Below are 12,717 nucleotides of genomic sequence, written 5' to 3'. Positions count from 1 at the left end.
CATGTTAAAAAAAATTCCAGATGAAAAAAAGTAAAATTAAAGAAATTATATTTTTCTATTATGATTTGTCGAGCCGTGAAATCTCGTAAAGGAAACCGACTGGTGGAGCGTTACACGCTTGACTAACTGCAAGCGAGATAACATGGGCGCAGCAATGACGCAGACCTAGGCGTAGGACCATCTATACTGTCACTTGTAGAATCCAAACTTACTGACTCTTGTAGAGAATTTACATAATATTTTAGGTCGGTTGTAAAATTTTTGGGAAAAATATTCCCGACTTTTAAATTTCTACTTAATAAAGCGCGAATTTATAAAATGTCGCAAAAGTACTATGGGTATTTTTCATTGTAAATTTATTGATTATATTTCGCTCTACTAGACCAAACTACCAGGCTGATCGTCGTGTTACCAAAAAATAGGTGACATGTGTATTTTCAAGGAAACCACGTCACCGAAATATGGCTGGACACCAGTTTCTCGTGAAAGGTCACGTCACCTAGGTATGGCTGACGCAAAAATCCTTTTACCGTGACTCGATTTTTATATCCGACAACATTTTCAACACGAAGGGAAGAGTTTCAAAAATAATTTCGCTTAAAACAATATTCAAAAATATTATTCTTCCATAAGATTAAGAAATTACTAACTAATTCTTATTTCCCAAAATAATTTAAGTGAAACAATATTAAAATATTAACGGTCCATGAGATTAAAAAATTATTAACTAATTCCTATTTCTAAAAGCAATTAAAAATTCACCTAAAAATTGGATAAAAATATAAATAGTCCTTCGAACCTATCAAAAAATTCTGTGGCGCCAACAGACGAGCCCTGAAAAGCGACTCTGCCACCTGTGAGCAAGAGGACCTCGTGAAAGATGTCCAGCAAACCGGAAGCAGGTTGGTGCAACGAGCAAATGACTATTCTTCCGCTGGCAGCTAGCTCTCTGAGTGTCTTCACAACAGTCATCGCCCCGTAACTGTCCAAACCCGTGGTTGGTTCGTCACAAAAGAGAATACTTGGCTCGGTGAGTAGCTAGAAAAATTTTCTACCCTATGTTGTATTTCGTATTAAGGAAACTGTGTGTCAGAATGCACGTGAATCGTGTGACAAAGGTTTCGTTTCTTCGGGATACAGTATAAGTGCGTGCAAATGTAATTGAGATACTTCGAGGGTGCCATTTGGGGATTTAAGAGGAAAGCTTAGAAAATCAACGTTCATAGAATGAGTTAGTATGATCATGGAAAATTTAAGGTAGTTTATTTGGTCTTGAGTCTTTGAGCTTTTGAGCCCTTGAGTCTTTTAATTTTTCGGTCTCTGAATTTTTAAGTGTTTGAGTCTTTCGGTTTTTGAGCCTTTGAGTCTTTCAGTTTTCCAGTGTCTAAATTTTTGAGTGCTTCAGTCTTTAAGTCTGCGTTTTTGAGACTTTGAGTCTTTGAGTATTCCAATCTTTGAGTTTTTGAGTGTTTCAGTCTTTGAATTTCTGAACCCTTAAATGTTTGAGTAAATATGAATCCCTCAATCTTTCAACCTTTGAACCTTTGAGTACTTGAGTATTTGAGTCTTTAAACATTTCACTCCTCAAATAATTGAATCTTCGATCCTCTCAACCTTTAAATTTCTAAGCTTCCAAATTCCACAAAAAAACACCTCAAAATAAATCAACAACATTTCCACAAACCACAAATTCACACAATATTCACTCATTCCCCACGAATCACCGCTTACTTCATCCTCTACACATCACTATCAATCTCATCCTAACACAACACCACATCAACCAACCACATTTATCAATCAATAGAGACGCGTCGATTAATTAACAACATCACACTCTTATCGATCATCATCAAACCAAGATTCCATCATTAATCTCTCATCAGACTCTCAACAGTTCTCGCGCGTTCAATCGTAAATCCATTAATCAACCGGAATCAGCCTAAATCGACAGAAAATCACCGTTCGCTAATTTCTAGAGCTTACTTGAACAGCTAACGTGACGCGTTTCCTCTCGCCGCCGGACAGGGTGGACAATTTTGAGCTGGCGCATTTTCCAAGACCGAGTTCAGCGAGCAGCGTCGTTATTCGTTGCCGTCTGACATTCGCCCACAGCCTCCTGTCCATTTTCATGCACGCCTTGATCATGCCAGAACAATCGCCAAGTTTTAATGGGCCCGAAATTCAATCCGTTCCCGAAACGTTAAACGAGTTAATTGACGATGATAGGTCGATGAGCATTGGTGGAGCGTTCCCGAGGAAAATTGGACACGAGGTTCGCAAGGAGGAGATTTTCATGCAGATTACACGCAAAAAGGGGTTAATTTTTGAAAATTCGCATAAAAGGCACGCTTTGAAAAATTTGCAAAAAGGGTTCACGTTCAAAATTTTCATTTTCCAATGAAAAATTACCAAGTGTATCTATAACTAAATTTCTACCTGAATATATTCCTCAGAGATTATACTTAAGGATACTATTAAAAAAATGTGACCACTATAACTTTGCTTGTGTAAATATTTTTATCAATTCGTTCAATTTCTCAGATAACTTTTTTAAGATTTGAGCTTTAAAATTTATTGATAAAATTTCAATGTTACATATACATTATAGTATAATTTGCATTTTCGTTATTATCATTATGTTCAACAATTTTATAATAAAAATTTAATTTCTTTCTTTCTTCAAAGAAATCGTATTTTCCTCTCCAGATTCGCTAATTAAAACACAGCAACGAATAATTATTTCCTTCGTTTAAATAATTAAAAAAAAAAAAAAAAATAAGTAAAGATTATAAAGAAATCACCGTTCGATTACCTACAAGTGAATTGAAAAGTACAGATATCAGGTCTACGTAACGTTCTCCCATTACAGAACGTGTCACCGATTATCTACGCGATATCAATCACTTATTGATCTCGAGTACACAAGCCGGCCTATTCGTTCGCGAATAAAATGCAATTATTTAAGCCACTAACTGCCGATCGACACGAGTTTGTCCAACGATTATTCGACTCGTTCAACCGTGAACCACTGTCCCATAAACGTCCACATGCTTCTAGTTATCCGCAATTCGATCGACGTACAATTTTTCCGAGATCGATCGTCGCTGCCGTTCGAAGCCAGAGTGATTAGTCGAAAATGAGTTATGGCATTTATCAGCGGCGAAATATATCAAAGGAGCAATTTCAACGCCGCTATAATAGACACGGTACTCGATATTTCTTTCGGTAAAAGAATTTTCCAATATTGGGAAAAATTCATTTTCAGTTAGAAACGAAAAATGAGGAATTTTCGCGTTGACAGACATTACCGATAATTTTGTTTATTTAATAAAACGGTTTTTACGGTGGAATTTCTTGTGTTCTTTTTAAAATATTATTATTGCAATTTTTTGAATTTTATTGTTGGAGTACCTCGGTGAAATTTCGAATATTTTTGTCGAAAGCGGAGGATTGTTATTTGATAAAATTTCCTTTTCACGGTGAAACTTTTCGTGCTCTATTCGGAATTTTATTATTGCAATTTTTTGTGATTTTTTAAATTTCATTATTGGAGTACATCGGTGAAATTTCGAATATTTTTGTCGAAAGCGGAGGATTGTTATTAGATAAAATTTCCTTCTCATGGTGAAATTTTTCGTGCTCTATTCGGAATTTTATTATTGCAATTTTTTTGTGATTTTTTAAATTTCATTATTGGAGTACATCGGTGAAATTTCGAATATTTTTGGTGAAAGCGGAGATATTGTTGGAGAAACAGGGAACAGAATTGGAAAATCGAAGGAGACTGGGAAGCCGTGAAAGGGTTAATTAGAGCATTCTAATTGAACCAACCATGAATTCCATGTGCTCCTGGACTGTCAACGATTCGACTGCCAGATCCGTTTGCGGAACGAACCCCGATATCCTTATCATTTGGCCGGTATCGATAGCCTTCCCATTTAGCAGGATGTCACCTGTCGCTTCGCCTATCGATCGAAAATGCATTGCTCAAAAATCTCTCCCTTTTTCCCTCGTGAAATAATGAAAATTGTAAAAGTTGCGGAACCAGTGCTTCTAAATTTCTGACAAATTTAATGCAAACTATCTTGAAACTATCGAATTTTCGAAATTTATACACGACCAATGCAGTAATTTTAGAACTCAAAGAAGAATTATCAAATGTATTTATACAATTATTCAGGTATAGATTTTAAATAGCTGCTATTTGTTCTGTCACTGGTGCCTCTATCTTTAATTTTTATAGCTAATTTAATAGCTGGAATGTGTAGAGTGTTTCAGAAAATTGGGCGAAATTGCATCTTTGAAAGGGTTAGAGATAGAGAAATGTTTTCGAAATGAAAATTAAACGATTTTGTGTGTTCTACATTTTGGTAATACCTTCCGAATTACAGATATATGTAGCACCCAGTTGCACGAGGCACTCTGTATAATCAATGATGCAAAACGAATTCCCGTTTCACTGATAAATAATCATCAAACCTAACCAAAGATAAAAATCGTAAAAAAAAGAAAACAATTCTCCAACTTCACTTAAGAAAACATTACTATTAGATTGATAAATCACACCAAACTATCCAACAAAGTACCCATCAAACCAAGCCAAATCTACAAATCGAAAAAAAAGAAGAAAATTCTTCTAATTAATTTCTCCAACTTTGCTTAAAAATACGGTGAAAACACTACTACCAGACTGATAAATCACACCAAACTATCCGACAAAGTAATCGCCAAACCGAGCCAAATCTACAAACTGAAAAATCGAAAAAAAAAAGAAAATTCTTCTAATTAATTTCTCCAACTTTATTTAAAAAAAAAAAGAACAGTGTCTCATTGTATATGTTCCTACCACTACCATGTAACTGTTAAATCAGATCAAACTATCAAACAAAGTAATCGTCAAACCGAGGCAAATTGAAATATTGAAAAAAAAAAAAAGAAAATTCTTCTAATTAATTTCTCCAACTTTACTTAAAAATACGGTGAAAACACTACTACCAGACTGATAAATCACACCAAACTATCCGACAAAGTAATCGCCAAACCGAGCCAAATTGAAAAATCGACGAAAAAAAAGAGAAGAAAATTCTTCTAATTAATTTCTCCAACTTCGCTGAGAAAGAAAGAAAGAAGAGAACAGTGTCTCATTGTGTCGTGTTGGGATTAAAGGGTAGAAGAAAGAGACGTATGAACCTTTCACGCGGCGGCTGATCGTCGCGAGCAGAGTAGTTTTCCCGGCGCCGCTGCAAAAGCGAGAAGTTCTTTCACCGAGGGGAAAAACCCGTCCCTCCACTCCGTGGCACCGCCACGCTAGAAACAATTAACCCCGGAATACTAAGCACTGGTAATTTTCACGAGCCGCGCTACGAACATCCAATTTTATCTCCGCCTAACCCCGCGCAGACTGTAATATTAAACGCATCAGCAAACTGTTCCGCCGGCTCCGGGTAGAAAAACGGAACGTTAAAATCTTAATCCGGAAACGTTAAGCGGGAGCCATCTTCCGTTGTAAGTACAGCGTAACGTTCGCTTGATGTAAACGTTGGTAACGCGCCAATTGGATATTTAACGATCCTCGAATCTATTTCGTCTAGCGGAGGTCCAAATGCCCCGAAAGTGAACTGTTTTCCATCCGAGCACGCTCTTGTACGGGGTGAGGTAATAAAAATTGCCACTTTGAATTTTTTTTCCTTTTTTGGAACATGTGAATTCGAGAGAATTTTTTGTTTCCTTTGGTAAGAGTTATCAGAATTGGAGAAATATTTCTCTTAGTCACGCAGTGAGGTGATTTTTAGCGCCTCCACCTTGTGTATTAATTCGCTGTAACATTCTTGGAATATTGAAATATTGAAATTGGAAAAATTTCGGGAAAATATTTGTCTACTCAAAATGAAAATTTTTCCATTAATTTAATTGGAAGTGAACAATTTTTATGGAGCACACTGTACAGGGTGAGGTGATAAAAATTGACACTTTGAATGTTTCTGGGAACATGCGAATTTAAAAGAATTTCTTTTTTGGTAAGAGTTATTAGAATTTGAAAAATAGTTTCATTATTCACATAGTAAGGTAATTTTTAGTGCCCCACCGTATATATTAACCCTCTGCAATCGAGTGGTGACTGAGAAGCGACATTAAACAATTAACGGAGACAGAGAACAGATCTATGGGCCTCCGTAAATTTCTTCACCACAGTGAAATAACGAATACATTGAATATTTAAATAAAATAGTATACTTTATTTCTACGTTAGTTTGAAAAAATTTCAAAGATCCGCTTTGTAACCTTTTCTACAGCAAAATTACCTCCGAGTGCAAAGGGTTAATTTGCTCTAATATTCTTGGAATATTAAAATATTAAAATTGGAAAAATTTCGAGGAAAGGTTTATCAACTTAAAATTCAAATTTTCGATTAATTTAAGTAGAAACGAAAAATTTTTGGGACCACGCGAATGCAAGAAAAATGTTGAGGTAATTTTTATTTCTGCACCCTGTGTATTTGTGTATTTTTTATACGGTACTCTGATGGTCTCAAAACACTGAAAGTTAAAATTGGAAAAATTTCGAGGAAAATTCTATCTACTCGAGATAGAAATTTTTCGATCAATTTAATTAGTATTCCGGGGTTAGAGTAGCGTTCTCCAGTGTTACCTTGGTCCCATGATCGCCATCAACATCCCGGAATTAACTATACCACTGACTAGAAGTAAAACAGAGAATTAATCTTGAAATTTATTAAGAATTTTTCTGGATTATGTCTGCCCTGACATTGTTCACGTTCTTCAATGTACCTCCATTGAGCAGTCGAACGAATTCGGTCCGTTGCAAACCGAAAATCGCTCGAAAACTGCCGCCATTTGCCTTCTTCTCGATCGTGTACGATATGTTCCTCCAAGTTAGACACAAATCCTTCGGTATGTTCGTCTGCAACGTTGGATATTCCACTCTGCGTCTCATCTGCAAATGTTTCCTCCTTTCTACATCTACAGCAATTCATCTCTTCTCAATTTTCGTCCCGTCGTCTCTTTTATTTTATAGGTTATGCAGCGAGAAAAATAGAATTCCTGTTTTACCCGAGGAGTTACTCGTCACTGTGCTCGTTTCGATCGAATTAGGGTAGTACGGTGAGGTTTTGACAAATCTAACACGATAATTTTCAATTTTCTCTCCTTACAAATCAAAGAAGCTCGATTTATCTTACCTTGTCAACTTTAAATTCGCATTATCCTCAATTCCATCGATGAAATTTCATTAATTCGAAGCTTCGAAACAATACAGACACGATAGCAGAAATTCGAAATTCTCCAAAGGATAAAAAAGAACTGTATTCTACTAAAATTTGCCGTGATACAAAAAATTATCAAATATTCTCTACAAAAGTAATTACTTTCAATTTCTCTACTCTTCCGCGAAATAAACTCAACTCGACAATTTTTGTCGTCGAAAATAAAAAAAGGAACGAAAATGATTTAAATTCGACAGTAAAATCGCAACATTTGCTCGCGCTAAAAGTATCTCGAATTGAAAACGTGAAATATATGCTGCGAAACGCGTGGTAATTACGAAAATAAAAAAAAAATACGAGCGAACAGAGGCAGAAACGAAATCGATGTAATGTCTCCCGGAACTTCCGATGCGATTTCCGTGTTTTCGAAAATGGATATCGTTAACGCAACCCATGAATCACGGGTAAAATGCGCGAAAAATGAAAATAGAAACACATCGAAGGTTACGTTCGTAATGAGCACGTAGTTATACAAGAATCCTCGTTGCAACGCTAATCGAAGCCCTTCCACAGATACTATCCGACTGGTTGTGCCTGTAGGTCAACGATTACATAAAGTACTGGTCCGTCTTGTGTCGCCATGTTGGACCAAGTAGCGTAATCGTGCTGTTTATGTAAGTCACTAAACGATCGATCTTAGATCGACGCATCTTAATCGATTCAGTTGCGGAAAAAACACATTCTTCGCGAATGCGATCGACAAAAAAGTGATTTCTTGGAGAAAAAAATAAATAAAGAATGTGGAATGAAATGCTTTGGACTGCTCGTAATAAAAAGGAATAAATAAAAAACGTAGAATGAAATGCTTCGGATTGCTTATAATGAAAAGGAATAAATAAAAAATGTGGAATTAAATATTTTGGATTGCTTGCAATAAAAAGAAAAGGAATAAACAGAAAATATAGAATGAAATTTTTTGGATTGCTTATTTTACATTTTTTATCTACTTATTTTACAAGGAATCGCTTTCTTGTTGGTTTTGGTACGGTTTACTGGACACCCTGTACATTCTTAGTTCTTGGAAATAATTTCGAAAGATACTTTTTTTTTTATTTAAAATTACTTCTGATTTCAGTCAATTTTGTTTTCTATTAGAATCACGCGTAAGATTCGGATAAGTTAATTTACCTCGAGAGTAAATCGACAAATTTACAAAATTTATCGCGTCTAGACACTTGAAGTAAGGGGTTTGTTGAAAACTGCTTCGACAAAGCGTCCCGCGAGGAATCTTATAAAGCGACACTATCACGTGAGACCTAGATACGCGCAAGCAACAAACCGCAAATCTTTCAATGGAAAGGAAAACGCCTCAATATCTCCCTTAGCCAAGAGAAGAAATTTCCTTTGCAAAAAGTGACGGTAGATCGTTGTGATTAGACGAAACTGTGAATTTTCATTCGGGGGAACATGGTGAAGCTTTTTTTACACGCGATTTGCAGTCGATTTGTAATCGTGAATCGTTTCGAAACAGAAGAGTATTATCTTTGCAATCTTATCGAAGTATTTTTGGACTTCTTTTACGAGAGATATTAGTATTATTTTTAGCTGTGAGACACCATGTGTCAATTCTAATTTTACAACTCTTTTGGACTTCCTTATCGGAGCAATGACGATGCGTGCTTCTGTACTGTTCGTTTATTAAACAGATTCTTCGTGTACTCACAGTCATTGTGTCGTAGAAGAGCATCCTCGCGAGTTCGGGAAAACGTGAACAAAAAATGTAATCACTCGCGAATTATTATATTTGATGAAGATCCTAGATTACTTAGAGTCGAGGCGCAAATGAAGCTTTTCACAATTTTCATCCACTCAGATATTTTAGGCTATAGTCTGAGTCAAGGCGCGAAAAAACTTCTCACAATTTTGATTAACTCCAGATAATTCAGACTATAGTTTCAGAGTCAAGGTGCAATCGAAACTTCTCAGAATTTCAACCAATTCTGATAATTCAGGCTATAGTTTCAGAGTCAAGGTGCAATCGAAGCTTCAGACTATAGACACAGAGTCAAGGTGCAATCGAAGCTTGAGACTATAATCTCAGAGTCAAGGTGCAAACGAAGCTTCTCACAATTTCAATCAATTCTTATAATTCGTGACGCAAATAAACACTCTAGAGATGCTATAGAAGACGCACAACGGGCTACTACGCAACACCTTCATTCACAATCAGAAGAAGCTCTGCATAAGAGACACTTGTCGAAGGATCCATTACTCTTGACGAAACTATACTTCTTCTTTGTTTCTAAGATAAACTTTTTAAGATTCGCTGATACAGTGGTCAAAAGCACTGGAATTTTTTAAATTCACTGGAATAACCTGCGGTGATTTTAAGAACACTCTGAAAATCGATAGAATTTTTGAAATTCACCGCGATAATTTATGGTGACTTTAAGAACACTTCGAAGGGCACTTGAATTTTTGAAATTCGCTGAAATATCATATAGTGGTTTCAAAAATACTTTGAAGATCGATAAAATTTCTGAGATTCACTGGAATAATTTATGGTGACTTTAAGAACACTTCGAAGAGCAGTTGAATTTTGGAAATTCGCTGGAATAATTTATGGTGACTTTAAGAACACTTCGAAGAGCACATGAATTTTTGAAATTCAAAGCACTTGAATTTTTGAAATTCGCTTCAATAACCCACGGTGACTTTAGGAACACTTTCAGAAGCACTTGAATTTTTGAAATTCGCTTCAATAACCCACGGTGACTTTAGGAACACTTTCAGAAGCACTTGAATTTTTGAAATTCGCTTCAATAACCCACGGTGACTTTAGGAACACTTTCAGAAGCACTTGAATTTTTGAAATTCGCTTCAATAACCCACGGTGACTTTAGGAACACTTCCAGAAGCACTTGAATTTTTGAAATTCACCGGAATAATTTATGGTGACTTTAAGAACACTTCGAAGAGCACTTGAATTTTTGAAATTCACTGAAGTAACCTACAGTGGTTTCAAAAACACTTTGAAGACCAGCTAAATTTTTCAAATTCACTGCAATAATTTACGATGACTTTAAGAACACTTCGAAGAGCACTTGAACTTTTGATATTCATCGCAATAATCAACAACGGTTCTACGAACGCTTTGCAGAGCAGTTGAACGACTCGTGGCTTCAGCTGGCCACGTTCTGACTGACTGAAGATGAGGATCGAAACAGCTTCGATTGACTAGGTTGTAGTAACCGGAGGAGAACGGTGATCACCACAATACGACACCATCGCGAGTGGTTTTGCGGAGGAAGAGGCAACTGTGTGACTTATATGCAACGACATGCAGTTACACAACGAAAGAGCTGGGCGACGAACGCACCGATGGAAACAGTGGAAGGATTATGCGACTGAAAGACGGCTTTAACGCATTCCACCGCGGATTGGACAATGTACGCTGTGCTTAGGCTGCTTTTCACCACGTATACCGTGTTTTCTTTTTTGCTGACTGTGTTTTACCCCGCGAAGAAGATGGAAAATCAATAATATTACAGTCTCGACAAATAATTCTACCATTTTTCATTTATTTACTTCAAAGTTCACTTTCGTATTAACTCTTTATCGTTAACACTTTCGCTACAGAAAATTTCATCGCGTAACGCGGATGACAGACAGTAAATTTTTAACCACAAATGCAAATTTTTTTCTTTTGGCGATATACTTTCAAACTTTGATTTATTAGACTAAGATGGAAGTGCGTAATGGATAAAATTAAGTATGAAATTAAGGTCGAAGTGCATCAACTGGCTCCAATATTAAGCGCCAATAATAATGAAAGAGTTAAGACGATAAAATATAAAAATTCATCTGATCAAAATATCGATCGCAAAATTCAACAATTACTTCATTTCCATCGCGAACAACACAGCGATAATTCCCGTTCGAGCAGTAACACGTTCTCCGTTCTGTCACATAAAAATCCCAGGAATTAAAGGAAGAAAATTTGAAAACGATTTTATATACGGTATTTATAATAAAAAAAGGGGGGGAGGGAGAAACATGTGATGTAAACGTGATTGGTTTTCAAACTGCAATTAATGTTTCAACTTCCTGTGGGACGCTGTATCGATAATCGAGAACAATTCGAACAAAAGACTGCAGGCGGAAAAAAAAATAGAGGAACTGTTTGAAAACAACAAAATGCTGTTACACGTATCGTGAATGGAAAAGCCTGAATAGAGTGGAAATAAAATACTATTCACGAAATGGTCTAATCTGACTGCCGTTATGTTAACCTTCCAATTATCCTCAAAGCCTCGTTCGCCTAACCTATTACATGCTACACAGGATCCGAGATCAAGTTGCCCCTAAAACAACAGGAAGTTTAACAAACCCGATCCCAGCCTCGTCTAACCAATCAACACCTCGATTTTCCGCCCTCGGAGCAGGCTGAGCTCAAGAATTGAAGCTAATTAAAATCGTGACTTAACGAGTTGGCGGGATCACCAACAGGCGATCCAGAACACCGATATTCACCCCTACAATATTCTTCTTTATTTTCTAAGGATCAAGGAACGTACAATTTTCCAGTTTATATCTCTATTTTGTTCTATTTTTTCTATGGGATTTGCACTTTCTTTTATTGGACATTTTTGGGATACTTTTTCGTTAGGCTACTCTTCCTTTAATTCAGACGGAGAAAGAGATATTTTATGATGCGTGCCAAATTCGTGTGAAAATACACTAAAAGATGGACGTAGAAAAATTGTAGGTTTGTCTATCAAAAATTGAGGGTGATCTTGAAAATTTTGAAAATAATGTTTGAGCCATATTATGCGACATAAAAAAAAAGGGTTCAATAATCCACTGGTAACAGAATAATGTACTCTAAGGTGATCTCGTTAGGTGGTTCACCCTGTGTGTAACTTACGGACTAAGACAGGAGGGATCGGTGACTAACAATAAGGGTTCGAGGTAGTTTAAAATTTGGATGAGTAACGCACGAGAAAGTTGTCGAAAACAAGAGTGAATCATAGAAATGGACTCTAGATTTGGTTGGTCATCGCGAACACTTTCTCAACAAGGGAAACTTTGGTACAGAGTAGTACCAAAAACAATATTTAACACCTATTTTTTTTTTTTACCAGCAACCGCCCACTTCGAAAAGATGAAAATCGTCCTAAGAAATGAGAATAATAAACATGTTTACCTCGAACGTCCTTTTATTTCTTATTTTTCAAATTTATCACTAAAAAATACAAAATTTCTCAATTTACACTGCTCCTCTATCTCCAATAGTTTCCGAGATATCATACAAAACACACTTACTACCCCCAACTTCGACCAACCTACGCAACTCTCACAACTTCAACGGCCATTTTCACCCCTTCACGGTGCTCGATTGTCAATATAAAAAAACACGTATCCCCTATTTCTTCGCGAACTACCATCCAGCAAAATTTCAGCAAAATCGGTGATAATTTTCTTACAAACTA

At 36.3% G+C, this 12,717-nt stretch overlaps 1 protein-coding gene across 1 annotated transcript in view; it reads right to left on the bottom strand.

The window, feature by feature from the left end:
* The window catches only part of LOC108575282 (protein scarlet-like), a 24,029-nt gene extending 11,429 nt beyond the window's left edge, over positions 1-12,600 (bottom strand). The window contains exons 1-8 of the mRNA XM_017938038.1: positions 12,575-12,600; positions 8,949-8,973; positions 6,792-6,957; positions 6,652-6,700; positions 5,194-5,243; positions 3,835-3,968; positions 1,987-2,139; positions 800-1,038 (exon numbers count right to left, since the gene is read on the bottom strand). Coding sequence (XP_017793527.1) covers positions 800-1,038; positions 1,987-2,139; positions 3,835-3,968; positions 5,194-5,243; positions 6,652-6,700; positions 6,792-6,957; positions 8,949-8,973; positions 12,575-12,600 — 842 coding nt within the window. The remainder of the gene's footprint in view (positions 1-799; positions 1,039-1,986; positions 2,140-3,834; positions 3,969-5,193; positions 5,244-6,651; positions 6,701-6,791; positions 6,958-8,948; positions 8,974-12,574) is intronic.
* Between the last annotated feature and the right edge of the window lie 117 nt (positions 12,601-12,717).

This window comes from Habropoda laboriosa, unplaced genomic scaffold (assembly GCF_001263275.1).
Source record: "Habropoda laboriosa isolate 0110345459 unplaced genomic scaffold, ASM126327v1 scaffold244, whole genome shotgun sequence".
NCBI classification, from domain to species: Eukaryota; Metazoa; Arthropoda; class Insecta; order Hymenoptera; family Apidae; genus Habropoda; species Habropoda laboriosa.
This window is presented reverse-complemented; position numbering and strand designations above follow the sequence as displayed.